The sequence below is a fragment of the Sus scrofa genome, chromosome 2, assembly GCF_000003025.6.
Source record: "Sus scrofa isolate TJ Tabasco breed Duroc chromosome 2, Sscrofa11.1, whole genome shotgun sequence".
In the NCBI taxonomy this organism is placed as follows: domain Eukaryota; kingdom Metazoa; phylum Chordata; class Mammalia; order Artiodactyla; family Suidae; genus Sus; species Sus scrofa.
In genome coordinates, this window is record NC_010444.4 from 7076737 (window position 1) to 7103594 (window position 26858).

A 26858-nucleotide genomic window follows, 5' to 3' on the forward strand; every position below is an offset into this window, starting at 1 on the left:
TCTTAAACAGCCTGGCCCCAGAAAGGAAGAGAAGCACCACCAAGGGTTCCAGATGTTTATCCAAGGGGGAAGAGCAGCCCCTCCACTCCGTTTTTGAGCATGGGCTTCATCTTGCCCTTGCTCCAACCCCCTGTCTGAGGCAGTTCACCGCTGCCTGTTGGAGCTCAGGGTGGGGTAGGGTGCCGGCCCTAAAGTCCCAGGCATGTCCAGGCCCCTGGTGCTGGGTGTGCTGGCAGATGGGCCTGCCTGCATATGCCCGGCCTGGGGTGCGTGGAGCTACTTCAGTAGACATAGGGCATGATTCGGTAGGGCACCCGCCGGCAGTATTCGTGCCAGGCCAAGCCATACTTCTGTAGACACTGCTGCTCATCGCGGGCCTCCCGGTGCACCAGCAGCGCAGTGAAGTAGAGGAGGTAGAAGTAGGGCAACAGGTGGGACACCCCTGGGGGGAGAGGGGTCTCTGACCACTCAGCCAGCCCCCCAGATCACAAAGGTTTCCACAGTTCATGGCTCACAGGGGCATCAGGGCTCAGTGGTGACAGGTCCAAGGGCTGCGGGGGTTGCTGATGACGCTAGGCTGTCACTGAGGTCTGCCACGCCAAGTCCATCCCCAGCCCCAACTACTCCCTCCATTCCACACCCCTCTCGGGCATCCTGTGGTACCCCTCTGCCTCTGCCCCACACATGCCTGCGGCCCTTGCCGGGGGCCCACCCAAGCCACTCACCGCAGGGCAGGGACCAGGCCAGAGCCATGATGAGGTCTCCAAGGTAGTTGGGATGGCGGACCATACCCCACCATCCGGACACCAGCAGCTGTCGCCCTGTGGCTGTAGGGATGGTCTCAAGGTCTGAAAAAAGACAGGTGGTGGGATGGGGGACCCCTCTGGAAGTCCAGCTGCCCCACCTCGCAGCACCCTAGAAACCCAGCTCACCGGCCACTCTGGGATCAGAAGGATTCTTTCGGAAGGTGTTTTTCTGAGAATTGGCTCCACGGAAAATGTAGTATCCAACAGCTGGGGGAAAGAGTGAGCAGGCAGTCAGGGACCTTCTGTCTGACCCCGGCCATCTACCCACAGCCCAGACTCTGCCTGAAGCCTCGGGACCCAGCCCTTGGCTTTAAAGACGTTCACGAGGCTTCGCCCCTGCCTGGTGGGTGCTGAATAAATAGTGAATGAGTGAAAGGGGGAGGGAGGGTGCTGCCCTTTCCTGACTGACCGTTGATGAGGCAGATGACCGAGGCCCCGGGCAACCCCAGGGGCTGTGGGTGGTACAGCAGGAACTGCGCCTGCAGGCTGTAGGTGAAAGGGACCCAGGCGAGGTCCCCGAAGGCCAGCATGAAGCCAAACCCATCGTGGATGATGTCCATGGTGGTGAGGACCGCCTCCTGCAGGGACAGGACCCAGACAGACACTTAGAGCCACGAGGGCCTCCGGCGCCCTTCCCTTCCCCCGCACCCGCCGCCCAGTCCAGCCTCACCTCGTGCCAAAGGGCATCTCCCACGTATAGTAGCTGGAAGCCATTGACCAGCCACATGGCCAGTGAGGGACTCCCGCGAAGTTCTGCCTCCTGCATCAGCAAGGCCAGGTTGATGAGGACCTGGGGTGAGGCGGACGGTCAGGCAGGGCAGTCTGGCCCCGGCCCGTCTCCGCAGAGTGGCAGCACCTGGCCCCTTCTCTCTGAATCCAGGGACAGAGAGCCTGCAATGGTCCCCGTCCTGATGCACTCCCCGCCCGTTTTCTCTAGCCTTGTCCTGCCGTGTTCCCTTTAGGAGAGCAGCATATGGAGCAACTGGACGCTTCAGGCTTGAGAGTTAAAGTAGCCGTGGCTGGACTTCCTGTTGTGGCGCAGCGGAAACGAATCCAACTAGTATCCATGGGGATGCGGTTTCAACTCCTGGCTTCGCTCACTGGGTTAAGTATCTGGCGTTGCTGTGGCTGTGGTGTAGGCGGGCCACTGTCGCTCTGATTCAACCCCTCACCTGGGAACCTCCATATGCTGTTGGTGAGGCCCTAAAAAGAAAAAAAAAAAAAAATAGCCCTGGTTTTGAATCTCAGCTTTGCCACCTGGATAAGTTGCTCTTACCCTCTGCTAGAGTCTACTTTCCCCACCTCCACGTGGAAAATGGAGATAGTCGTGGACCCACCTCATGGGGCCGAGGACTCACTGACTTGTGCGAAATAATAGGCATGGTGTGTTTGGCACACGGTAAGTGCTCCCTAATGATTAGCTGGCAGCCAGCCTTACTGAGCAGCCCCACTCTGGTAGCACGGGGCTTGGCGCCGTCATTAAGGCTACTGCTTATAATCCTCACCAGAGTCTTGGGAGGAGGGTCTTACTTTATCCCATTTCACACCTGAAGAAACGGACCGGGAGGCCAGGATCCTGGTCCGTGATGGGCACTCGGCACTCCCCCTGCCCCTGGATGGGGTACTTCCAGGGTGACAGGGACCTTGCCCAAGAGACCCTTCAGTACGGGTAGTTATACCCAAAAAGCACAGCTGGCCTGTCATCAGGGCCACCAGTGATAGGTTGCTAAACCCAGGGATCAATTGAAGTTCTGCATCACTTTGACCCATGGGACCAGGATCATTCTCTCATCTTGAAATAGCTTTTGCACTTGACCGCTTGATTTAAAGTTGCACCTGCTCTCCTAACTCCCTCCCCCCTCTCCGTAACACTTAGCATCCCGTGACATGGGGTATATATGTGACTTATTTTGTGTCTGACTTTCCCACTAGAATGTAGACTTCATGAAGACAGAGAGATTTGTCTTCCTTTATGGTAACTTATTTTTCCTTTTGTCTCCCAGTACCTAGAGCAGTGTTTAGGGCACATGGTGGACTCAACCCATATTTGTGAAATGAATGAATGAATAATGATTTTATGTGTGCACAAAATTAGCCCTGCCCTGCCCAGGCACTGCTCACCCCTGCCCCCGCCCCGCCTCCTGGCTGGAGGCCCACTTAGCCATGCCCGGCATACCCAGCCGATGAGGCCAGGCCGCAGTTCGCAGAAATATTTGAAGTCAAAGGAACAGATGCGTGGGTTGAGCTCCCGTCCCAGGAAAAAGTCGTAAACGGGGTTGCCTGGAGAATAATGGAGGGTGAAGCTGCCGCCAAACACCCCCATCTGCTTCCATCTACACGCTACTAGGCCTCCTCTCACCTGAGTTCCCGCCAGGTGCCAGGGCGGAGGCAGGGGCTACCAGAGCCTTCAGATAGAGAAGGAGGCTGCCGACGAAGGCGATGAGGGTGGCGGAAAATGCCAAGGGCAGGAGCATTTCTGGGAGCGCGCCCAGGGGCAGCCTGGCTAACACCCCCAGGCCCACCAATAGGGCTGTCAGCACCAGGGCCTGGAAGCCTGAACCGCACACAGTGAGTCCTGGGGATTGCAGCCCTCCACCTCTGCCCCAGCCCAGTACACACACACACACACACACACACACACACGCACGCACGCACACACACACAGCCTAAAGCCCAGGGAGGTCGCAAACCTTGCCCTAAGCCATTAGGCTGAAACCTTGGCTTTTGGAGGGTCACCCCGACCACTTCTCTGATGCACAGAGTCGCAACCAATGCTGTAGTAAGAGTGAAGGAACGAGGGGTGTGGAGACGGCCAGTGAACTCCCCTATGTCTGTCCTGAGCGGAAAGTCGCGGGCTCACCTCCATGGGCCTTCCCTCTAAGCCTGGGGCTCCACCTCCACCCCCCCACCCCCCCACCCCCGCAACTCTTGGGCGCAAGGCCCCAGCCCCCAGGCACCGTTAATGGGGTAGAGCAGTCGTCTCTTGTCCTTCAGTTCCTGCCCCTCGGCCACCTGCACGCACAAAAGGTTCTGATGAGGGTTGAGGGGCCTTTCTTTCCTGCCGAGCCCTTCCCCCCGCCTGTCCGCCTCCCCCGCGCCTCCACGAACCGAGTCCACACCTTGCGCGCCGGCAAGAGGTAGAGCGCCGCCTGCAGGCCGAGCCAGGCGAGACACAGAAACAGCGCCCACGGGCTCCACAGCATCTCGAGTCCGGGCAGGTAGGGGGGTGGGCCCAGGAGACGCGCCGGGCCCGAACGGGCTGCCAGTAGCAGGTGGAACATGGTGGCGGGGAGCAGCAGCATCAGCGCCGCAGCACCTAGGGAAGGGGGCGATCGCGTCCGGCGCCCACTCGCCAACTCTCCCCGACCCCACAGGCGCGCAGTCGTATCCAGGGCCCCTCAGCATTCCCACCGCTGTCTTCCATGTCACGTTCTCAGTTCTTAGCCCCCTTCTTTGACTTACATCTTGGTCTCTGTCCCCAGGTCCCCTCAAAGGCTCTGCTCCTGCTCCCCCTACTCTGTCCAGTCCTCTGCTCCACAGATGCCCTGCTCTGCAGCCCCCAGAACTGGTTCCTCCTCGGCCCCCTCTCCAGACACTCCCCCGCAACCCCCCGCGATCCCTTTGCTTCCTTAATAACCCGCAAAACCTTTCGTCCTCTGATTCTGCCCCTTCACCCTCTTCTTCCTCGCTAAGCCTCTGGCCCCAAGTCCCCCCCGCTCTGCCTTATTACCCAGGGGTCCTCCGAATTCCAGCGGGGCCCGGGGGCCCTGAGGAGGGGCCATGGTCTCCGCTCCGCCGGAAGGTCTGTCAAGGAAACACGGCCCACCCCATCCCCCAGGAGATGGGCTCGGTGGCGCAGAGACCCAGCCCAGCTGGGCTTGCACCTGTCTGAGCCCTGAGCTCGGACAGCGGCCGCTTTTGTCCCGACGTCTTTAAGTGGACCCGCCCCCGGCCCATCCTGGGCCCAGCAGGCCAGCCAATCAGCTCTCGGGGGCGAGAACGACGCGAGTGCCTCCACAGCCGGCTCACAGCTCCACCCCCACCCCCGCCAAAGACAGGGAGGAGGCAGAGACAACACGTCTTTATTAGGCAGGTCTTGAGGCCTGAGGGGAAGAGCCGCTGGGGCGGGAGGCCAGGGAATGCGTGTGGGGCGACCTCGCAAGTGGGCGTATGGCCACCACCAGGCCTAGCCTCGCTCACAGATGACCTCAACGACACTGGGTTCCATGGGCACTGGGTCTGGGCAGCGCAAGGCAGCTGAGGCCACCACTTCATCCAGCAGCAGGTGCACAAGCTCCTCATCGGCCACAAAGCGCCACAGGTAGAGCTGCAGGAAGTGGCAGTCCACCTGCACCTGCTGCAGCCCGAAGCGCCCAAAGGTGCGCAGCCGCACACATTCTAGCAGCGTCTTCAGGCTGATCTTGATGATGCCGGTCAGCACTGACACCTGCAGGCAGGGACACAGATGCACAACAGCAGGTTTGGGGGAGGGCTACTGGATCAGAGGATGGGCATCCACTTTCTGGGCAGGACCCAGGCAAGAGGGAGAGACAATAAACACTGGCACCATCACGTGGAGGGGAGCGGACCTGGCTGGGGGGTGGAGGGGGGCAGAAGTCCAGGCAGAGACGGGGGTCAGCACTGACACGGGGAGCAGGAAGGCTTACGTAGAGGGAGAACACCAGGTCCCTGCATGGGCCGGGTTGGGGCAGAGACCACGGCCCTCCCCGAAGAGGACCCAGGATGACGGTGGGGACAAGGGCAAGGGCCAAGGAGGTATGCTCGACCGTCACCCAGATGCGGGCGGAAGGCACAGCAAGGTCAGGCAGAGGGCTATCAGATGCTGATGGTGGGGCTCTGGATGACCGACCACTCATTCCTAGAAACATCTCTCAGAAAAAGATCCTGGGGGGACAGTGTCCTAGGACTCCCTGGGCTTCAGCCAAACCTCCCAAGGGACCCTGGGAAGGCAAGGCCACTGGGGACTTCGGACCTTATTGAACTCCACAGGGCTGAACACGTCAATACGTTCAGAGAACAGCTTCTGGATGTTGCTCAAGAGGTTGGTGTCCATTGGGGCACTGGATGGAGGGAGAAAAGTAATCAGAGCCGACCCTGCACCCCAGTCCTGCTTTGTCCACCCCCGGAACTATCCTGACCAGCCAGACCTGGGTGTATAGCTGGGTGCATAGCGTCCCTGCTGTCGAGAGCTGCTATAAACCGAGAAGGTCCTCTTGCTGGAGTCACTGCTCTGGGCCTTGCGAACACCCTCTTCATACAGGAGCCCCACCTGGTGGCAGAAAGAGGAACTGCAAGGAGGCCGGGGCATGGGCAACATCCCGCCCACCAGGTGCCCTGGGCAAGAGGATATCCCAAGTTACACTCTCACTTGTTACAAGAATCACATCTGTTACAAAAAAAAAAAAAAGCCAAGGCCTGCACCTAGCTGGTACCCAGTCACTATTTACAGAATCAGTCAGTGGAGTAGGGCAAAGGTGGGACATAGGAGTTAGTAACTGAGGCCCACTCTTCAGTGCCAACCCTGCCCTGATTTCCTGGGTGACTCTGGCCTCAACTTCCTCCTGGGTGAAATGGGGGTGCTGAGGAGGAAGGAGGCCACAGATGCAGGCACAGCCTGGCCGCTCCTGTCTCCATCCTCAGAGGGCTGTTCTCCCAGCAGCCCCAGCCCACATTAGGGCTCCCCTGGCCAGCCCGGGGCAGCACCTGCACGTCGATAGCTGTCGTGTCCTCCACCACCCGCTTCATGACAGCACGCACGTTCCGAGGCTCCAGGCTACTGAGCCAGTCCCGCGTCTCCACACTCTTGCGCAGCATCTGCGATATGACCAGGCCCTGCACCTTCACGTAGTGAGTCAGCAGCCGCCGCGCCGTCTCCCTGGCCTCTGCACACAGTGTGCTCACAGGTGTCACTGGAGACTGGTCCTGAGCCAAGGATGCAGAGGACAGACCAGCAGTGGGTACTGGGGGCAGCTCAGGGGCCACTGTCCACCAGGAGCTGGGCAGGGGGGGAGGCTGAGTTGGGAATCGGCAGCCCTGACCATGAGGGCACTGTCCTGTCGCCTGCGTTCCTCGCACCACCCCCCTCCCTGCGATGAGCTAGTTCACCTGCACCAGGAACTGTTCATCAGTGAGGGTGAGGATGTAGGAGATGGTGGCTGTCTCGTAGTCCAGACAGAGGCGGGAGAGCAGCAGGAGCAGGGCAGGTGGCGTGGCACCCCCCTTCTCCCCGGGGCTGTCACAGAAGCTCTGAGCCGTCTGGCACATGGAGCGGATGAAGCCCACGATGAGGCCCTCCCGGACGCCCTGGCTGCAGAACTCGCCCTGTGAGGAGGAGGGGCCCAGATACACAGCAGGTCCCCTCCTGCAGGCAGGGGCTGCTAGTGAGTGGCCTTCGCCTGGGACCCTCAAAGCCCTGGCCTCTCTCCAAGGGGGAGACCCACCCTGAATTCAGGTACCCCGGAGAGGCTCCCTGCTGGGAGGGAGTGAAGGGGGGCAAAGCCAGCACTGGGGACCCTGCTTGCAGATGCCCTCAGAGCCTTCCCCACCCCTCCAGGCGGTGCCAGACTTCCTCAAGACAGCCTGAAACCACATCTGGACTTCCTGGGCCAAGGAGTGTGTGCCCTGGGAGCTGCCAACCCACATGCAGGATGAACAAGGGCATGTCCAGAAAAGGAAAAAACAAAAAAAGAACGCCTAGGGAAAGGCCGTACCCGGAAGTAGGGCTTGTTGGAGAAGGACACCTCCTTGGCAGTGAAGAGGTGCACGGAGGCCAGCGAAGCCTTTATGTGGCTCAGGATGGAGGTGGCCACATTGGCCAGCAATTCAGCCAGGCCGGGGCCTTCCTTCCCAGCAATTCGAGGCGCGGCCAGCGCCTGCCGCACATCGGTCAGGCAGCCCAGGAAGGCAGCCTGCAGGCTCTGCAGGTGGTGGCCCAGGCGTTCGCGCGCCACTCGCTCCACGATCTCTGTGGCGGCCTCCGCCAGCCCCGCAGCGGCCAGCAGGGCCCCGGGTGCCCGCAAACGCCGGTGAAAGCGATCCAGCGCCCGCACCAGCAGGGAGTTATCGCTGCCACCCTGCTCCTGCGCCAGCCGCCGCTCCACCAGAGCAAAGTAGCGGCTGCCCAACTCCCGGGCAAAGGCTGCCAGCTTCTCGGCACCCGCTGGGCCCTGGGCCGCAAAGAGCTCCTGGTAGGCCGCAGCCACCTGGCAGAGGCCACCCACGAAACCGCTGCCGCCGCGGTCAGTGAACTCTAACACGTCGGGGGCCGGAGGGGAGGGCCCCAGCTCCGCCTCCAGGGCGCTCAGCTCCTCCTCCAGCCGCCCGCGGGCGTGCGCCAGGAACTCCTCGCACAGCTCCTCCGCGGGCTCGCCCAGGGCCAGCAGCAGCTCCACGCACTCCGCCTGCTCCGGGGCGCCGGAGCCGCCCTCCCTGCGGGAGGGAGATGGAGGTGAAGGGCGGGAAGACAGATTTCGGGGGGCGGGGGTGGCATGAGGGCCCAGAGCCCGCACCTGAAGCGCTGCCGGAGCTGCTGGGCCAGGCGAGCCGTGATGACCTGGCAGTCGTCCTGGATGGCGCGGAACGAGGGCAGGTGCTGGTACTGCTGCAGCACGGCCCGCGCGCGGCCCTGGTAGCGCACCGCCTGCCCGTAGGCGCCCAGCTCGACGCACTTGGTGAGGCGTGAGGGCAGCTCGAAGAGGAACTGCAGCTTCCGGAGCAGCGCGTGGACCCCTGGGGGGCAGGGGGAGGTGGTGTAAGCCCCAAGGCCCAGAGGGTGGTCCATTTCGCACCAGCTCTGGGGCGCGGCCCACCTGCCAGCTTGGTGATGCGCTCGTGGCGGTCCTGCAGCGTGGCACTGATGCGCGCGCTGAAGTCCGTGATCACTGCCATGTTGGTGGCCAGCCGGTCCATCTCGTCCTCCATCTTCCGGAAATCGTTCTTCATCTTGCGGATGGTGTCTAGGAGGCACGGGCGCGGGACAGGGAAAGGCACATGACCAGGGTCGCAGGCGGAACCCTCAGCTTGAGACAAGGTCCAAATGCCTTCTCTCGCACTCGCCCCCTTCCTAAATGCGCCTGGGCTCCTCCTCCACGGTCACTCTGATGAGTCGGAGCTTCGAAAGGGCTGAGGTGGGGCTTGGTTACTACAAATGGGGGTGAGTGTCACTGCACACTCTGTGTGCCCCTAGCCCCAGGGCAGGGGGAGACGGCCCAGGAAGCCCAGATCCAAAGGAGGGCAGAGAGCACTTGGCAGGGACCTGTCTGCTCCTTCCCAGTGGCATTCTCCGTGCCCAGAACCCTGCTTGACAGGGGGCAGACAATAAATACTTGTCCACCCTTATCTCTATCCCACCCCCCCAACCCCTTTCACTCTGCCTTCTGGAACATGGTGACCTAATCCGAAGGGTCTTTTCCCTTTTGTCCTGACAGAAACCTGCCTCACGAGGCTGTTCTTCCTTCCAACTCAGGAGCCTCAGGGCCTGGCCCCCTAACGCTTCTATTTTATTTTTTTGTTAATACTTTCTAAAAAATTATAGCTGATGAGTTCCCATTGTGGTGCAGCAGAAACAAATCCAACTAGGAACCATGGGGTTGCGGGTTTGATCCCTGGCCTCACTCAGAGTTTAAGGATCTGGCATTGCCGTGAGCTGTGGTGTAGGCCGCAGATGTGGCTTGGATCCTGTGTTGCTGTGACTGCGGCGTAGGCCGGCAGCTGTAGCTCCCATTTGACCCCTAGCCTGGGAACCTCTGTATGCTGTGGGTGCGGCCCTAAAAAGCAAAAAACAAACACTCTTGACTTTCCCCAAACCTGCTCCTCTGCTGATTTTTCCCATTTTGGCTCGTGGCCATTTCTGAGGAGTCATCTTTGACTCTCATCTCCCCTTTACCCCTCCGTTCAGTCCGGCAGGCTGTGTAAGGTCTACCGCCAGCATTTTCTTGCCAAGCCACCGTCATCTCTTGTCCAACTACTACTAACATTTCCCAACTGCTTTCCCTCACGCCTCCCCTGAACTCACCATCAATAAGGAGAGCCATGAGGACGAAGCAGAAACACACCTACGGTAGGAGACTAATCCACTCCTACCGACCCATGACACAGCAAATGGACGAAAACGAAATGAAGCTACAGAAGACCTAAATCACATAATGAATATGGCAGACCTACTTGATTTAGTCTTCTCGGGATTCCCTAAAATCACCCAAACCTTACTATGTATTAGGTCACAGAGGAAATCTCAATAAATTTATGGAAGAAAAGAAACTGAGGAGTTCCCGTCGTGGCTCAGTGGTTAACGAATCCGACTAGGAACCGTGAGCAAGGCCAGGCGGGTTCGATCCCTGGCCTTGCTCAGCGGGTTAAGGATCCGGCGTTGCTGTGAGCTGTGGTGTATGTCGCAGATGCGGCTCATATCCTGCGTGGCTGTGGCTGTGGCTGTGGTCGGCAGCTACAGCTCCGATTAGACCCCTAGCCTGGGAACATCCATATGCCACGGGAGCGGCCCTAGAAAAGCCAAAAAGCCAAAAAAAAAAAAAAGAAAAAAAGAAAAGAAACTGAAACGGTCCAAAAGCATTCTCTGATCACAAGGCAATGAACCTGGAGATTCCCAAACCTAGGAAATAAAGAGATCCCGTTATTTAGAGAAAACCCTCATTCTTACCAACTACTGGATCAGAAGGGAAATCAAAACTGAAATTTCCGAGTTACTGTGGTGCAACAGGATCAGCAACATCTCTCGAGTGTGGGGACACAGGTTTGATCCTGGGCATTGCTGCAGCTGTGGCATAGGTCGAAACTGCGGTTTGGATCTGATCCCTGGCATGGGAACTCCATGAGCCTGGGATAACCAAACACACACACACACACACACACACACACACACACACACACACACACACAAAAAACCCTGAGCTGTGTAGGTCGCAGATGTGGCTCAGGTCCCATGTTGCTGTGGCTGTGGTGTAGGCTGGCAGCTACAGCCGATTCAAACCCTAGCTTGGGAACTTCCATGTGTTGCAGGTACAGCCCTAGAAAGCGAAAAGGAAAAAAAAAAAACCCTGAAATTTCAGTATATGTAAAGATAACAATGAAAACACTGTAAGAATCTATAGGATATTACTAAAATAATGTTCAGAGGAAATCAATCTTAAATCCTTATAGTAGTAATAAATTAAACATTCAAATCAATAACTCAAAAAAAGCACTACAAAAAAAATCAAAAGAAAGCAAAGAATGGGAGTTCCCATCGAGGCGTAGTGGAAATGAACCTGACTAGGAACCATGAGGTTGCTGGTTCAATCCCTGGCCTCACTCAGTGGGTTAAGGATCCAGCATTGCTGTGAGCTGTGGTGTAGGGTGGTGCCAGTGTGTATGTGTGTGTCCTTTTGTTTGTTTGTTTGTTTTTGTTTTTTAGGGCTGTACCTGCAGCATATGGAGGTTCCCAGGCTAGGGGTCGATCGGGAACTGTAGCCTCTGGCCTATGCCACAGCCACAGCAATGCCAGATCCTAGCCACGTCTTCGACCTACACCACAGCTCATGGCAATGCCAGATCCTTAACCCACTGAGCAAGGCCAGGAATCAAACCCAAGTCCTCATAGATACTAGTCAAATTTGTTTCCACTGAGTGATGATGGGAACACTGCAAGCTACCCTAATTTTTTTTTTTTTGTCTTTTTTTTTTGTTGTTGTTGTTGTTATTGTTGTTGTTGTTGTTGCTATTTCTTGGGCCGCTCCCGCAGCATATGGAGGTTCCCAGGCTAGGGGTCTAATCGGAGCTGTAGCCACCGGCCTACGCCAGAGCCACAGCAACGCGGGATCCGAGCCGCGTCTGCAACCTACACCACAGCTCACGGCAACGCCGGATCGTTACCCCACTGAGCAAGGGCAGGGATCGAACCCGCAGCCTCATGGTTCCTAGTCGGATTCGTTAACCACTGCGCCACGATGGGAACTCCCTTTTTTTTTTTTTTTTTTTTTTTTTTAATGAGAATTACAATGTTTATTTTGGGTTCTCTCTTGGGTTTTTTTGTATTTTTTTTTTCTTTGTTGCCACACAGGCAGTATGTGGGAATTCCTGGGCCAGGGACTGAACTTACACTGCACAGCAGCAACCAGAACTACAGTGGTGACAACACAGGAGCCTCAACCTGCTAGGCCATCAGAGAACTCCCTACCCTAATTTTTAAATGGGGGAAAACACACAAAATAAGAAATAAGGGAAGAAATAATCACAAGTATACAGAAATAAAAAACTCAACAGGATACAACTTAGCTCAATTCCATGTAAAGAAATTGAAAAACAGAGTTCCCACTGTGGCACAGTGAGTTAAGGAGCCACCGCTGCTGCAGCTGTGGCGTAAGTTGCAGCTGCAGATCAGATTCCATCCCTGGCCTGGGAACTTCCATATACTGAGGGGTGGGGAAAAAAAAAAAAAAAGGAAGGAAGAAAGCAAGAAAAAGAAAGTAAATTGAAAACCTAGATCAAGTAGATCATTTGCCACAAAAATAGAATTTACCTAAATAGATTCCAGAAGAACAAGAAAACACAAACAGAATTGAGGATGCTGTCAAAGGAAAATTTTGTTCCCCTTCATAAAGGTGCCAGGCCAGTGGTTGTCATGGCACACTGCCATGGCTCTGAAGGACAGCTCATTCCAAAGCTCTGTGTAAGCAGTATGCAAGCAGAGAAAACTGGAAAACCTTTCACATTAACTTTGTGGAAGAAACATAACAGTAACATGAAAACATGACAAAAATAGCTCAAAAATGAAAATGATACATTCATATCTTATGAACTGAGGTGCACAGATACATTAATTAAATAACTACATGGAGATACACATATAAATAAGCAAACAGAATCCAGTGATGTATTAAAAGAATAATTGACAAATATGTCCAAGTGGTTTTTATTTCAGAAATGCAAGGATGGTTCAATATTAAAGGACCTTGATAATAATTCACCATATTAATAGAAGAAAGACAATTCAACATCTATTCCTCATTTTAAAAAAAACTCTCAATAAAATATGAACAACTGAGTACTTCCCTAACCTCTGGACACCAGCATTTTATTTACTGAGGCAATGCTGGAAGCATTCCCATTAAAATCAAGTAACATTTCAAGTCATTGGGGAAAAGATGAATTATTCAATAGTGCTGGGACAACTAGAAAGCCATTTGAAATAAAAATACAGTTGAAAGCAGACCTCATACTTTATAACATATACAAAGCAGATGGATCAAAGTTTAAATGTGATTTTAAAATGCAATCACAGGAGTTCCCTGATGGCTCAGCGGGTTAAGGATCCAGCATTGTCACTGCTGTGGCCCAGGCTGCCGCTGTGGTGCAGGTTCAGGCCCTGGCCTGGGAACATCTACATGCCACACGTGCAGCCAAAAAAATAAAACGAGATCACAAAAGTACCTGAAGAAAATCGGGGAGAATTTTTTTCTTTTTTTTTCTTTTTTTTTTTTTTTTTGGTCTTTTTGCTTTTTATTGGGCTGCTCCCTCGGCATATGGAGGTTCCCAAGCTAGGAGTCGAATTGGAGCTGTAGCTGCCGGCCTACGCCAGAGCCACAGCAACACGGGATCCAAGCCACATCTGCAACCTACACCACAGCTCACGGCAACGCCGGATCGTTAACCCACTGAGCAAGGGCAGGGATCGAACCTGCAACCTCATGGTTCCCAGTTGGATCCGTTAACCACTGTACCACGATGGGAACTCCTGGGGAGAATTTTAAATTAACATTAGGGATGGAAAAGGTCTTGCCTAGAAACATCGCAGAGTTCCCGTCGTGGCTCAGTGATTAATGAATCCGACTAGGAACCATGAAGTTGCGGGTTTGATGCCTGGCCTTGATCAGTGGGCTAAGGATCTGGCGTTGTTGTGAGCTGTGGTGTAGGTTGCAGAGTTGGCTTGGATCCTGCATTGCTGTGGCTCTGGCGTAGGCCGGCGGCAACGGCTCCAATTAGACCCCTAGCCTGGGAACCTCCATATGCTGTGGGTATGGCCCTACAAAAGACAAAAAATAAAAATAAAAAATAAAATAAAAAAAGAAACATCGCAAACTCAGAAGCTATCAAAGAAGAGATTAAAAAATTTGTTTGAACAACAAAAACCACCATGAGCTAAATCAAAACAAACTTAAGAACTGCAAGTCCTAACATACAGGGCTACTCTCCTTAGTATGTGAAGAACTCATAAATAATTATGAAAAAGAACAGCTCTATAGAAAAATGGGAAAAGTACATGAACAGACACGAAAAGTACATGATGTCGCAAGAGTTCCCGTCATGGCGCAGTGGAAACAAATCTGACTAGGAACCATGAGGCTGCAGGTTCAATTCCTGGCCTTTCTCAGTGGGTTAAGGATCCAGTGTTGCTGTGACCTGTGGTATAGGTCGCAGACATGGCTCAGATCTGGCATTGCTGTGGCTGTGGAATGGGCCAACAGCTACAGCTCCGACTAGACCCCTAGCCTGGGAACCTCCATGTGCCGCGAGTGTGGCCCTAAAAAGACAAAAAAAAGAAAGAAAGAAAAAAGAAAAGGATGTCGCAGACAAGGATTATCAACCAGTTCTTTTTTGGCCACACCCGTGGCATGCGGAAGTTCCTGGACTAGGGAACCTCCACCACAGCAGCAACCCAAGCCACGGCAGTGACAACACTGGATCCTTAACCCACCGGGTCACCAAGGAACTCTTGAAACAGCTCTTCAGCATACAAAAAATGTTCAACCTCACTCACAAGAGAAATGCAATTAAAACTACACAGATACAGAGTTCCTGTCACAGCTCAGCAGTTACTGAACCTGACTAGCATCCACGAGGACATGAGTTTGATCCCTGGCTTTGCTCAGTGGGTTAAGGATCTGGCATTGCCATGAGCTTTGGTGTAGGTCACAGACAAGGCTTGGATCTGGCGTTGCTGTGTCTGTGGTGTAGGCCGGTGGCTGCAGCTCCAATTGGATCCCTGGCTTGGGAACCTATGTATGCCATGGGTATGGCCCTAAAGAGACAAAAAAAAGACCAGAAAAAAAAAAAAAAAAGAAAGAAACAAACTATACAGATACTACTTTTTACCTCTCAGACTGCCAAAGATTGAAAATTTTGGTAACTTAGTATCGGCCAGGGAATATGGAAAGAGTTACTTTCCTATTTGCTGATGGCTGTGCAAAACCAGGTCATTTTTGTGTGTGGCAAAGAATCTGGCAATAGCTAAGAGCATTCACTTGTGAGCCTTTGCACACCCACACTTGGCCTGTGTGAGCTCCTGGACTGGGGGAATGTTCTCTGAGCGGGATTGGGGCAGCAACCCAACTTGGGGAAACAGCAGGAAGGACAAAGTGAGGAGAAAAACATCAATGACAATGACAAGGAAAATAAAGAGGAATAGATACAAAAGTTCCAATGAAAAAAATAGCAGAGAAAATCAAAGGAAAAAAATGCACAAGAAGAACTCTCAAAGCTAATGCCTCTGGGGCGAATAAAAGGTGTTCAGTTTTTTTTAAAGTTACATGAAGAGATAGACCATGAATCACAAAATGAACATTTTATGTTAGCAACACAGGCTATGGGACAAGACCATTCACCTCTCTCAGAATCCACAGAGAGGAAGGTTACTAAAAAATAAAGTCACATAAGATGAAACATCTATACTACTCTTTGGGGCTACTGGTTGGAGTTGCTTGCATTTTTTTTTTTTTTTTTTTTGGATAAATGATGATTGTGTTGTCGGTTCACAATGAATTAAGGCACCTAGCACGGACAGGGCAAGGCAGTTAAAAACTGAGTAAGAGCGGAGCAAAGGGGAGTTCTCAAAGTGACTCAGCGGAAATGAATCTGATTAGTATCCATGAGGACACAGGTTTGATCCTTGGCTTCACTCAGTGGGTTAAGGATCTGGTGTTGCTGTGAGCTGTGGTGTAGGCCTCAGATGCGCCTCGGATCTGGCGTTGCTGTGGCTATGGTGTAGGTCAGCGGCTACAGCTCCCATTCAACCCCTAGCCTGGGAACCTCCATATGCCATGGGTGCAGCCCTAAAAAAAAAAAAAAGACCTCCCTGGAAAAAAAAGAGCAGAGCTAAGGCAAAAGACAGAAGCTAAGGTACCAGAAGGCTCCCAAGATGATGATCATAAAAAGGCTTGGAAGTTCACGAGGCGTTTCATCCTCCCTCAGTGATGATCTCACTCAGAGTAAAGAGCAGGATCCTCATCCCACCTCCAAGTCCCTCCAGAAGCGGCCCCTCCACCCCAGTCACCACCACCCGCCTCCTCCCTCAACTCCCTGCTGCACTCTCGATACACCAGACATGCTCTCTTGAGAACTTTTGCTCTTGCTGTTTCCTCCCCCAAATCCTTCTCCTCATGGCTGGCTCCTCCTCATCAAAGCCTTGCTCAAACGTCACCACCTCAGAGGGGCCTTCTCATACTTACCCTATCTAAAGACAGACCTCCCCCCCAACACATTATCTTTTCCTCTTGCTCTACATTTGCTCATAGCACTTATTACTACTTTTATTTGTGCGTTCACTTATTCAGAATTCCTGGGAGAAATTTCTCAGCATAGAAATCATGATTTCTTGCTGTTTGATGCTGGTATTAACATATAGAGGGGCACCTGCTCATTGAACCTGCTTCAAATCAGATCAAAGAACAGCGATTATGTGTTACTACACCCACTGCTGTGACAGTAGCAGAATAAGAATTGTCAGAACGAGTGCCAGAGGTTCCCGGAACATTCCTATAAACTGCAGGCAGATCCATAGGACCAAGGACATGCGGGTCCAAAATTATTACAGAGAACTGAAGAGTGCGTTTCTTCAACACAGGACAGAAGCTAGTGTGGATGACAGCTGAACATTGTCTAGCACTGTCTTGAGTAGAGAATAAAGGGGGAAGAAGGGGCAAAACCCCTTTATATGATCTTTGTGTGTTACTGTCATACACTTTCTGTCTCTTCGCTTCATTGAAAAAAGAGAAAGCAAGGGGAAAGAGGGAAAGGGCAAGGAAGGAATGAAATAGAGAGAAAAAGGAAGAAAAGGGGAAAAAAAAGTGAGAGAGAAAGAGTGATAAGCTCATGTTCAAGACAGACCTGAATCAGCGAACAAAGCTACCACTAATGAGAGAAACTAATCATTACTGAGCCGTCCTTACTGTTGGAAATTCTAAGTGCTTCAGATAAATTCGTTTCTTTTAAAAATTTCATTTGTCCTTTCTTTTCTTTGGTCCCCAAAACAACCCTCTGAGAACAGTTAATACTGTTTGATGACTCGTCATCAAACCACAAAGGCTCTGAGAGAGAGGCGTGAGAGTGGATTAATGTCAGGGCAGGACTGGAATCTGGCTTCCCCAACAAAGGAGGAACTGGGGAATATGGGACTGTGTGGAGTGTGTCCCAGTAGGAGAATCACCTGTGGCTGAGATGAACTTGTTGTAGTTCTCATACACCAGGGTCTGCATGTCGCTGTCTAGAGCCCGGATCTGCCGCACCATATCGGTCTCACTGTCCATCAGCTGGGCCAGTGGGCATTCTCTACGCAGCTGGAAGAAATCGGGTGGTTAGTGTTCAGGACAGGGGGCACCCATGTCCTCCAGCCTTGCCCCTAACTGGTAGGCTTTCGGTGCAAGAAAACTCTGATCTCAACCCTGTCAGGGCTCTCAGGTAAGGAGCCTACAAGTAGCATAGCTCGGGAATTACCAGGTTGGACTCTATTAGGAATGTGTCAGCGTTTGAAATCCTCAGATGCTGTCACGGACCAGTTCTACGCCTGTCGGCGCCAGGGCCACGCCCCGTATCTCGGGTCTGTTCGAACATCGGTCCAGGAGACCTCAGACTTCGCACCATCTCAGGCCAGTACGAGTTTCCCCACGCCCTCTTATCCTCCAGCTCTGCCCCTACTGCCCGGCCCAGGGTCGTCCTGCTTTTATGAACCTCTGCTCCCCTCATCTGGGGGTGCAGTATATCGAGGGCCTGTCCCCCTCCCTCCCCCATACACACACCTTGTCCAGATACACTTCCGGGTCGAAGTGCGCCCCATTGAGGTCTGTCGGGTCCAGGGGGTCCGGCCCCACGGGGCGCCCCGCCGCCTCACCCTCTGAAAGGCCGTAGTAAAGTTTCAGCATCCCGTGCGCCTTCCGCCGACGCTCCGGAGCGTCCGCCTCGGGCCCCTCCGGGGAGCCCCCAGGTCCAGACCCCGGCCCAGGCCCAGCGGCTGCCGCCGCCATGGCTCCAACTGCAGCCCACGGGCGTGAGGCTGGGCAGGGGACCGGGAGGAGGCACTTCCGGGAGCCATAGAGTTGCTGCAACGAGGCAGTCCTTCAGGTGAAACGTCCCCCCGCAGCCCTGAGTCCTTCGAGACTAGAGTTCCCACCCCGCATTCTTCCTCCCCAAGCGAGGGGTTCCTGAGAGCCCTGGTTCCCCCAGCTTCTCAGGCGTAAGGATTTTGTGGAACTGTCCTCCCAGAAGGAGGGCGGCTTGTGGCTTCCAACCCCGCACCCTCGCAGGCAAGAGCCCACGCAATACGTCCCTAGACTCGGTGGACAGAGCGCGGGCCGTGGAGCCAGAGAGCTTATGCCTGGCATTCTGCCACTACCTTGTTACGGGAGCAGCAGTTTCAGTTTCCCCCGGATTCCTAATATTGGGGTACATATTTCGCAAGGGAGGTACGAGGATTAAATGCAGGCACAGTGCCTCTAGCGCAGCGTTTTGCATGGCCTGGTCCTCTGATGTTCATCAGAATGGCTTCAGAATTACCCGTAGCAGCACCTTGAGAAGCGGACTCCCTTCAGCTCTAGCTTCTCTCTCTCTTTTAAGTCCTGAAGTAGTTCTGGTGCACTTGAATTTGAGAACTCCCATTATACTGTGCTTAGAAGACACACTTGGCAAACCTTAAGTGACTGATGGAATGTGCTAAGTGAGGGGTTGGGTGGAGATGGTGAAGATAATTCTCAGGTTTTCTTTGAACAAAGTTACAGCTCACCTAGGTGAAGAGCTGAAGATAGGGAACGACTTAGAGTACAGATTGAGACATGCCGAGTTTGAATGGATGAAAAAGGAGAAAAAGGCTTCATCAGTGTGGTCCTTGAAATATTACTTATGATGGACTGAGGGGAACCAGGGGTGGAACAGAAACAACTTTATTTATTCTTTGGCAGGGATCCTGCAGGCCAAACACAGCCCTCCACCTGTTTTCATATTGCCTGTAAGCTAAGAATTTTTTCCCCTTTTTAAATGGTTGAAAAAGAATGACATTTCATGATATGCAAAAGTTATATGAAATTTATATTTCAGTGCCTATAAATAAATAGCTTTATGGGAACACATCATGCTCATTTGTTTACATATTACCTATGTCTGCTTTTGCACTACAAAGCACAGTTGAGTGGCTGCAACAGAATCATATGGTTGGCAACACCTAAAACATTTATTATCTGTTCTTTCACACAAAAAGTTTGCTGACTCAATGAATGGGATGTTTAGAGGGTATATAAAAATACACGTGAAGATTTCAGCTTATGAAGCTATAATCTTAGGAAAAATGAAGAGAATACAAAGATTTAGATCTACTCCAAGAAATCTATAAACTGAAAAAAAGTTGCAGTTCCCATCGTGGCTCAGCGGTTAACAAATCCGACTAGGAACCATAAGGTTGCAGGTTCGATCCCTGCCCTTGCTCAGTGGGTTAAGGATCCGGTGTTGCCGTGAGCTGTGGTGTAGGTTTCAGATGCGGCTCGGATCCTGCGTTGCTGTGGCTCTGGCGTAGGCAGGCAGTGACAGCTCCGATTGGACCCCTAGGCTGGGAACCTCCATATGCCGCGGGTGCAGCCCTAGAAAAGGCAAAAAGACAACAACAACTTAAAAAAAGTTGCAGGCGAGTTCCTGTTGTGGAGCAGCAGAAATGAATCTGACTAGGAACCATGAGGTTGCGGGTTTGATCTCTGGCCTTGCTCAGTGGGTTAAGGATCTGGCCTTGCTGTGAGCTGTGGTGTAGATCGCAGACACAGCTTGGATCTGGTGTGGTTGTGGCGTAGGCTGGCAGCTGTAGCTCCAATTAGACCCCTAGCCTGGGACCCTCCATATGCAGAGAGTGCAGCCCTAAAAAGCCAAAAAAAAAAAAACAGCAACATTGCAGGGAATTAGTTTCCCTGTGCAGAAGGTTAAGTATCCAATGTCACTGCAGTGGCTCTGGTTGCTGCTTTGGTGCAAGTTTGACCCCTGGCCTGGGAACTTCTGCATGCTTTGGGCATGGTCAAAATCAAAGCAAAACAAAAGGCTACACAATACTGTTAAAATTATTATGCAAAATTTGGAATAGAGACAAAGAGTGTAGCATGATTGTCCAATATCATACTGGGGCATTATTTAACAAGCCCACCCGAGGATTATTTAATCACCCATCAGATTGTACACTTGTTTGATTTTGCTAGATATTGCCCCAGAGCAATGCAAAACATTTATAGCCAGTTGAAAAATAACCTCAAAACTTTGTTTGTATTGCCCTGTAGGACATCAACCAATTTTGGGGGATTTTGTTTTTGTCTTTTAATATTTATTTATCTTATTTAGGGCCACTGGTGTGGCATATGGAAGTTCTCAGGCTCTAACACTACTGCTTTAAGGAAGGAGAGGGGGTCTTGGATTGACCTGGGACCCAGCTTCTGGGGCAAACAGGAGGCAATGGGGCTGGCCAAGTTCAACATCCACTTTTCTACTTTAGCTCCTGGGAGCCTGCCACGTCCCTCCACATCATTTCCGGTCATTTTTCTGGCTTATCTTGTTGACGGTGTTGAAGTGTTCACCTCCTACATGTACGGAGGAAATGTTTCCTTCTTGGCTTCTGTCCCTACCTGTTCCACAGGCTGGGGTAGAACTGGATCTCAGTACTGATCCCCTCACTCACTGGCTGTGAAAACTTGAGCTGACAAGCCCTCTTGGCCTCAGACTCGGGTGTAGTAAAATCGGACTTGTGCCACCAGCCCCAGCTTTCTCCTGGGACTCTTGCACTGGCAGGGGTGATGGGTGTGAAAATGCTGAGTGCAGGGAGGTGGCACAGCGTGGAGAGCTGGTCGGCAACATGTGTTGGAAGAACATCTGGGGAGGAGATGGAAAAGCCAGGGGCTCTCCCGGCCCCGCCTGGGGAGGGTATGGGGAAGGTCCTGGCACAACTGTGGAGAATCTGTTGTTCCTTCCCTTCCTCCCTCCCCATGAGGGGCTGGAACAAATACTTGGAGCGGTGCGATCCGGCCCAGGCCTGCCCTCACCTGGCCACGCCCTCCAGTTATACTGGAGAGATTTTATTAGGAGAGATTACACTGAGCCTCTCCTCTGCCCGAGACTTGCTGCGGACCTACAACTCCCCCTCCACTATCCTGAGCCCATCTTTCACCTGAAGGATGTGCCCACGCTACCTCCTGTAAACAACTGTCAGGGACTCAGTGAGAAGATTCACCCAGGAGCACAAAGCATTGGTTGGGATGGCGAGGAATGCTGGCCCTTCCGCAACACGATGGGCCCTGCACCTTTTTTTTTCTTTCGCTTTTTAGGGCTGTGCCCACAGCATATGGAAATTCCCAGGATAGGGGTCCAATCAGAGCCAAAGCTACCTGCCTGTATCAAAACCACAGCAACACCAGACCTAAGCCATGGCCACAGCAACACCAGAGCCAAGCCATGCCTGCGACCTACACCACAGCTCACGGCAACGCCAGATCCTTTAACCTGCCGAGTGGGGCCAGAGATTGAACCCCAATCTTCATGGATACTAGTCGGATTCTTAACCTGCTGAGCCACAATGGGAACTCTAGGAGCCCTGTACCTTTAGCCCAGCAGCCCTTCAGTTCACAGCTGCTTGGATCACCCATGAAACGCTCCTGCATCGGCTGGAAGCAGCCTATGTTCTAGAATCTCGTCCCCTATCATGTCCTCCTGATTCTAGAATCCTACTGCTATCCTGAGACTGTGCTCTAGACCTAGAGGAGTTGGCTGCTTTTCCTGGGAGGGGTCCGCTCGCTCCAACTCTGCCGTCTGCCCGGAGTCTGTGCGACTGCCAGGATGCGGTGGCGGGACCGCCTAGCCGTGCTCTTCTTCCCACAAGGCAGGATTCTCACCGTAGCCGCGATGATGCTCTTCTTCATACACCTGATCATCTTCGCCAGTGACGTACACAACTTCTGCGTCACCTACCACTACGACCGCATGAGCTTCCACTACACAGTGGTCCTGATGGTAGGCCAGGGCGGGGGCTCAAGGGCTGGTGGGGGAAGGCCCAGGGGCTGACGGAAACCCCACTGTTGTGTCAGGGGGCCACTCTCCCACTGGATGGGGCCCACAGTTCTCCCAGGTGATCGGCATCTGCTGGGCTGCCATGGGGTCCCTCTATGCTGAGATGACAGGAGACAAATTTCTTCGATGCTTTTCCCTGACCATCCTGAGTGAGTAGGGGAGCGGGGGTACTCAGGGGGAGCGGGGGGGCTTTGGAACCTTGAGACGCAGCAAGGCGGGGACAGGGAAGGTTGAGGGGGACGCTCTCCTCTGCCCAGTGCTCAACGGAGCCATGTTCTTCAACCGCCTGTCCCTGGAGTTTCTGGCCATCCAGTACCGAGAAGAGAACCACTGAGGCCTGGGGCCCGGGCTGAGAAGGGGAAGGAAAAGGCTGCTTCGGGCATTTTAATAAAGTCTATCATTTATTTCCACCTGTCAGCTCCTTTGGGGGGCTGGGGGGGGAGGCTGGAGACCCAGGCAAAGCAGGTCAAGTCGGGGACCCCAGGCCTAGCCTGCAGCCACGCTGGTGGGCTTGGCTTCGGGCCTGGGATCTTAGTGTCTCAGGCTTGAGGGAGAGCAGAGAAGGGCCCCCAGACCTCCCCCTCCACCCCTCCCCTCAGGCCCCCAGGTCCTGGGCTGGCCCAGCCATAAGCAAGGGCTCAGGAGGGCCCCACACGGATGTGAGGGTTCATGAGCGGGTCCAGGTTGGGATCGCTGTCAGCCGCAGCCCGGCCCAGGCGAGACATGAGGGCAAGGAGGGCCAGGAAGCCCAGCAGCCCCAGCAGCAGCAACAGCCCCGCCCGCTGGAGCAGGGTCAGCGGCCGCTTACGAGACCCAGCCCGGCTCCTGGGGGGTGGGGGGATGAGGGAAAGTCAGATCAGGCCTCCAATCCCCCCTGGCGGCCCCTGTGGCTGGGAGTGGAGCCCCAGCCATGCCCCTCCTCTTCTGGCCCCAGTGCCACTATCCCTGAGCCTCGTGTGCGCCTGCCCACTACGAGGGGGACCGTGCACTCAAACCAGCTGAGGCAGCAACTGTATTCTGGAGACCGGAACGTGTCAGGCGTAAGAAAAGTCACAAAGACTGGGTGGTGGCAGAACAGGAATGGGTGGTGTCAGAGCAGGAAGGGGCCTCAAAGAGCCCGAGTCTGAACCTCAAGTGTAGCAGGCAAGGAAAGAGCGGGAGAGCGGCCTCTGTGCACAGCCCTAACCCCACGTCCCATTACTGCCCAGGACAAGCCCCTTTTTTCATGAAACTGTCCTGCTCAGGGGCCTCTGACTCTGGCTCTCACTCCCACTCCCCTGCCCTGGCATCCTGCCGCACCAGACCCTGTGTACCTGAGCAGCTGGGCCAGCCAGCCCAGGGCAGGCCGGCGACGGTACTTGTCATCGTCGTAATCCCCGTGGAGGCCTGGTACCCGGGCATCATCCCGCGTGTCATACACCTTCCTCGGGGCCGAGGCTGCAGGGGCAGAGCCACCGGCATCCACAGGCTCAGGAAAACTGGCCCACAGCGGGGTGGGGAGGGGAGGGCAGGAGACCCCGCCCTTCTCAGCCGGAGTCTCTCGGAATTGTTGGAAGGTAACGTCTCTGACGGGAGTGAGGAAGGGGCCCTGCGAGTGGGTGTCTGGACCAGAGCGCCCGCCATACAGACCACCCCAGTCCCGTCCTATCCTTCTCTGGCCTGGCCCATCCCCCGGCTCACCGTGAGTCAGCGGCTCAGAACTGCCCATGTGGATCACTGTGTGCTGCTCAGGCCGGCTCGGGGAAGCGGGCGGCCGGGGGACTGGGCTGTAGAAGGCTGGGGCAGCAGAAGCACTGGCTGTCTCCTCTTGTGTGGGGCTACTGCTGGCTGTGGGCAGGAACAGAGCTGTCAGCAGAGCAGGGAGGCAAGGCCCCAACGGCAGGTGGAGACCAGCGCTTACCATTAAAGCTGGACCAGTCAGAGAACTCAGAAGTGTTGAGGGGCTCGGGCTCTGGGCTCGCCATCTCGTCAATCTGGAGAAAAGAACCAATGATGTCACCAGCCTGCCCGGTGCTGTCCCCACCCACTCATCTGGCCCAGGTGGGACCCAGGGCAGATGGGCTCTCACCAGAGGAAGGCCTAGTCCTGCCCGGGCCCAGTTGACCGTGGCCAGCTTCTCTCTCAATGCGGAGGCCACCGGGCCAGCCAGGTTGGCTGGAGGGAAGATGGGGCCACTGCAGCTGGGGCACTGGTAGCCAGCAGGCGCTGTGTTTCGGGGTAGCTGGGCGGCACGTTCATTGAGGCAGGCCCAGTGGAAGAGATCTTAGGGCCCGTCAAGTGGTGGAGGAGAGGCATGAAGAGGAAGACACTCAGGACCCCTTGGCCAACAGAGCCCCCAGCCCGCTATGAGATATACACACGCAAGTGTAAGCCCAGCCCTTTTTCCCATCCCCATCCCAGGTCCACTTCCTCAGCACTGCCTACAACCTTGGCCACCGTGGCCACCACTATCTAAGTCATGGCAGATCCAAGCTCCCCAGCCCACTAGGAGGTGAGGGTGGATGGGAAGAAGACGCCACCTACCATTTCTGAGAGTCCTCTCTGGACCTGCACTTATCACAAGCTCCCTGGACTAACAGCTCATCATGAACAGTTTCGGAAAAGGTTCCCAGAGACAGACACAGGCACATGTATGTGTGTACACAACCATGGGCACAAATATACACAAGCACAACTGCCAGCCCCTGTATCCACACTTACGGGGAAACTAACTTTCACGTATACACATCTATACACTCAAGTTTGCTAACACTTAAGCACTCTCACTTGTGCATACTCCCGCAACCCTACAACACACCTGTGCTTGTGTGTTTGCATGCAGTTACCCATTCACTCACCCACAGTACCAACACACTAACACCTAGGCCAAGACACGATGCCCATTAAACTTATGCACATGTAAACACACACTCACAGTGAAAAACACATACATGGAATTCACTCTTTTACACTAGTTTCCTTCAAAAAGGGCAGCTGAGGAGTTCCCGTCGTGGCGCAGTGGTTAACGAATCCGACTAGGAACCATGAGGTTGGGGGTTTGGTCCCTGGCCTTGCTCAGTGGGTTAATGATCTGGCGTTGCCGTGAGCTGTGGTGTAGGTTGCAGACTCAGCTCGGATCCTGCATTGCTGTGGCTCTGGCGTAGGCCGGTGGCTACAGCTCCGATTGGACCCCTAGCCTGGGAACCTCCAAATGCTGTGGGAGCGGCCCAAGAAATAGCAAAAAGACAGAAAAAAAAGGGGGGGGGGCAGCTGAGGGTCTTACACCATTCAGGTCAAGGTCAGGACTCATGCCTCTGCTGACTTCTTTTAGCTGACGTTACTGCAGGAAACTCAGTTCCTCTCTGTTTCATCTTAGACTCAGAAATGGCTCCCGAATGTCTGAAAGCCCCATGCGTTCAGCTCGCTTCTGGTACGGCTAGCTACTGCTTGCAGCCACAACTACACCCACAAGTTTGGCTGGCTCTCACTCAACCCTCGACATTGGCAGGGAAGAAATTAGGAGCTTTAATTTCTAGGGACAGACACTAAAGCCCAGAAAGGGAAAAGTGACTTGCCTGAGCTCAAAGCAAGTAACCTAGCTGGACCAGAATCTGGGGCTCCAGCCTCCCAGGCCTGAGTGTCTCACTGTGCTGTTGCTTAGGGAGGGCCTGTTAACTAGTCATGCTGGGCCTGTCCTGATCCCCCCAAGTTGCCCAGGCCTCACCATAACAGATGAGGCGGGTCGTCTCCCGGGTGGCCAGGGGTACGTTGCACAGGCGGCAATTGGGGTTGTAGTCGCTATCTTGGAGCCACTGCAGATAGGACTGGACGATGCACTGGAGTGGGAGAAAGAGATCACAACTGGAGCAAGGGCTCCACAGCCCATCTCCCCAAGGCCCAGATGCCTCTTTTTCTCTCATCACAGAAGAGCCCCATCCTTTCATTTGACCAATGGAAAGACACATATTGAACACATACTGTATGCCAGACTCTGTCTTAAGAACTAGGGATGTAACAGTGAACAAAATCAATTAAGCTCTTGCCCTCGTGGAGCTTCCACTCTAGGGCCAAGACCTTCATGGATTTGGAGGAAGTCAATACCAACTGCCTACCTTGTGCCCTGCACAGGCACTCCCTTGAACACCCACCTTGGCATGATTGGCTACCAGACAGTGCTCGCAGACGTTGACTCGGTGTTCGAAGCAGAACAGGTTGGTCACTTTCCTCTTGGGGCACTTGCAAAGCCCCATAGTCGACCCTGAGGAAGGGGGTCAGAAGTGGCAGGGGACCAGGTTCTGGGGGCCGCCACTACGCACTCACCAACTCAGTTCGTTTCCACTCTTAACCGCCTTCGACACCTCTTGTATTCGCCCCAACCCCACATTCCTGCCCACCGTCCCTCTTCACTCCGAGACACGCCCCCTGCATAAATCCCACCTCCGGAGACCCCCCCATTCCTCCCATATCCCACCCGCGGCCAGACCCCTCCGATACCACCGGCCCCGCCCCCAGGGGCCCCTCCTGAGCCCCACCCCCTCAAGCCCCGCCCCCACCTCCTCCACAGACCGTACTCTGTGTTACCAATCCGGGGCTGCACCGGTCCCCAGAGGCGCGAGCTCCGCTCCGAGCCGCAGAAGGTCAGACTGCGCTCAGCCGAGTTCTCGCTCAGCTTTCTCCAGCTCAGAACGCTCCGATTATCCCTCCGCTGCCACGTCTCTTCCGGGTGCGGCGCGTGCTGATGACGCCAGCGCGCCACTGGCCCCGCCC

The 26858-nt window shown here is 54.3% G+C and overlaps 4 protein-coding genes across 8 annotated transcripts; 1 reads left to right on the plus strand and 3 right to left on the minus strand.

Annotated features, from left to right (window-relative positions):
* TM7SF2 (transmembrane 7 superfamily member 2) lies at nucleotides 42–4766 on the minus strand. The gene is made up of 10 exons (XM_003122542.4): nucleotides 4537–4766; nucleotides 3926–4122; nucleotides 3764–3818; nucleotides 3166–3360; nucleotides 2983–3086; nucleotides 1477–1596; nucleotides 1216–1384; nucleotides 933–1013; nucleotides 726–848; nucleotides 42–442 (listed from the first exon to the last, which is right to left on the minus strand). Exons 1-10 carry the CDS (start codon nucleotides 4586–4588, stop codon nucleotides 282–284), a joined length of 1257 nt encoding a protein of 418 aa, XP_003122590.1. The 5' UTR covers nucleotides 4589–4766; the 3' UTR covers nucleotides 42–281.
* Nucleotides 4871–18162, minus strand: VPS51 (VPS51, GARP complex subunit). Of its 2 annotated transcripts, none has more exons than XM_003122565.5 (10): nucleotides 17831–18162; nucleotides 17242–17371; nucleotides 8636–8782; nucleotides 8336–8555; nucleotides 7538–8255; nucleotides 6933–7148; nucleotides 6531–6749; nucleotides 5975–6096; nucleotides 5800–5887; nucleotides 4871–5253 (listed from the first exon to the last, which is right to left on the minus strand). In XM_003122565.5, the coding sequence occupies exons 1-10, from the start codon at nucleotides 18053–18055 to the stop codon at nucleotides 4993–4995; spliced, it is 2346 nt and encodes a 781-aa protein (XP_003122613.2). In that variant the 5' UTR covers nucleotides 18056–18162; the 3' UTR covers nucleotides 4871–4992. The 2 variants fall into 2 exon arrangements, with proteins under 2 accessions (XP_003122613.2, XP_005660771.1); XM_005660714.3 differs by lacking the exon at nucleotides 17831–18162 and adding an exon at nucleotides 17529–17811.
* Nucleotides 21727–22452, plus strand: TMEM262 (transmembrane protein 262). Its single transcript, XM_013994121.2, has 3 exons — nucleotides 21727–22055; nucleotides 22162–22261; nucleotides 22370–22452. Exons 1-3 carry the CDS (start codon nucleotides 21882–21884, stop codon nucleotides 22444–22446), a joined length of 351 nt encoding a protein of 116 aa, XP_013849575.1. The 5' UTR covers nucleotides 21727–21881; the 3' UTR covers nucleotides 22447–22452.
* On the minus strand, nucleotides 22491–26845 carry ZFPL1 (zinc finger protein like 1). 4 transcript variants are annotated; one of them, XM_021082868.1, is made up of 8 exons: nucleotides 26663–26845; nucleotides 26240–26349; nucleotides 25816–25927; nucleotides 24181–24374; nucleotides 24013–24085; nucleotides 23793–23939; nucleotides 23426–23677; nucleotides 22491–22937 (listed from the first exon to the last, which is right to left on the minus strand). In XM_021082868.1, exons 2-8 carry the CDS (start codon nucleotides 26339–26341, stop codon nucleotides 22906–22908), a joined length of 912 nt encoding a protein of 303 aa, XP_020938527.1. In that variant the 5' UTR covers nucleotides 26342–26349; nucleotides 26663–26845; the 3' UTR covers nucleotides 22491–22905. The 4 variants fall into 4 exon arrangements, with proteins under 4 accessions (XP_020938527.1, XP_020938526.1, XP_013849574.1 ...); XM_021082867.1 differs by having other exon boundaries at nucleotides 23426–23549; nucleotides 26673–26843; XM_013994120.2 differs by having other exon boundaries at nucleotides 23426–23549; nucleotides 26645–26843.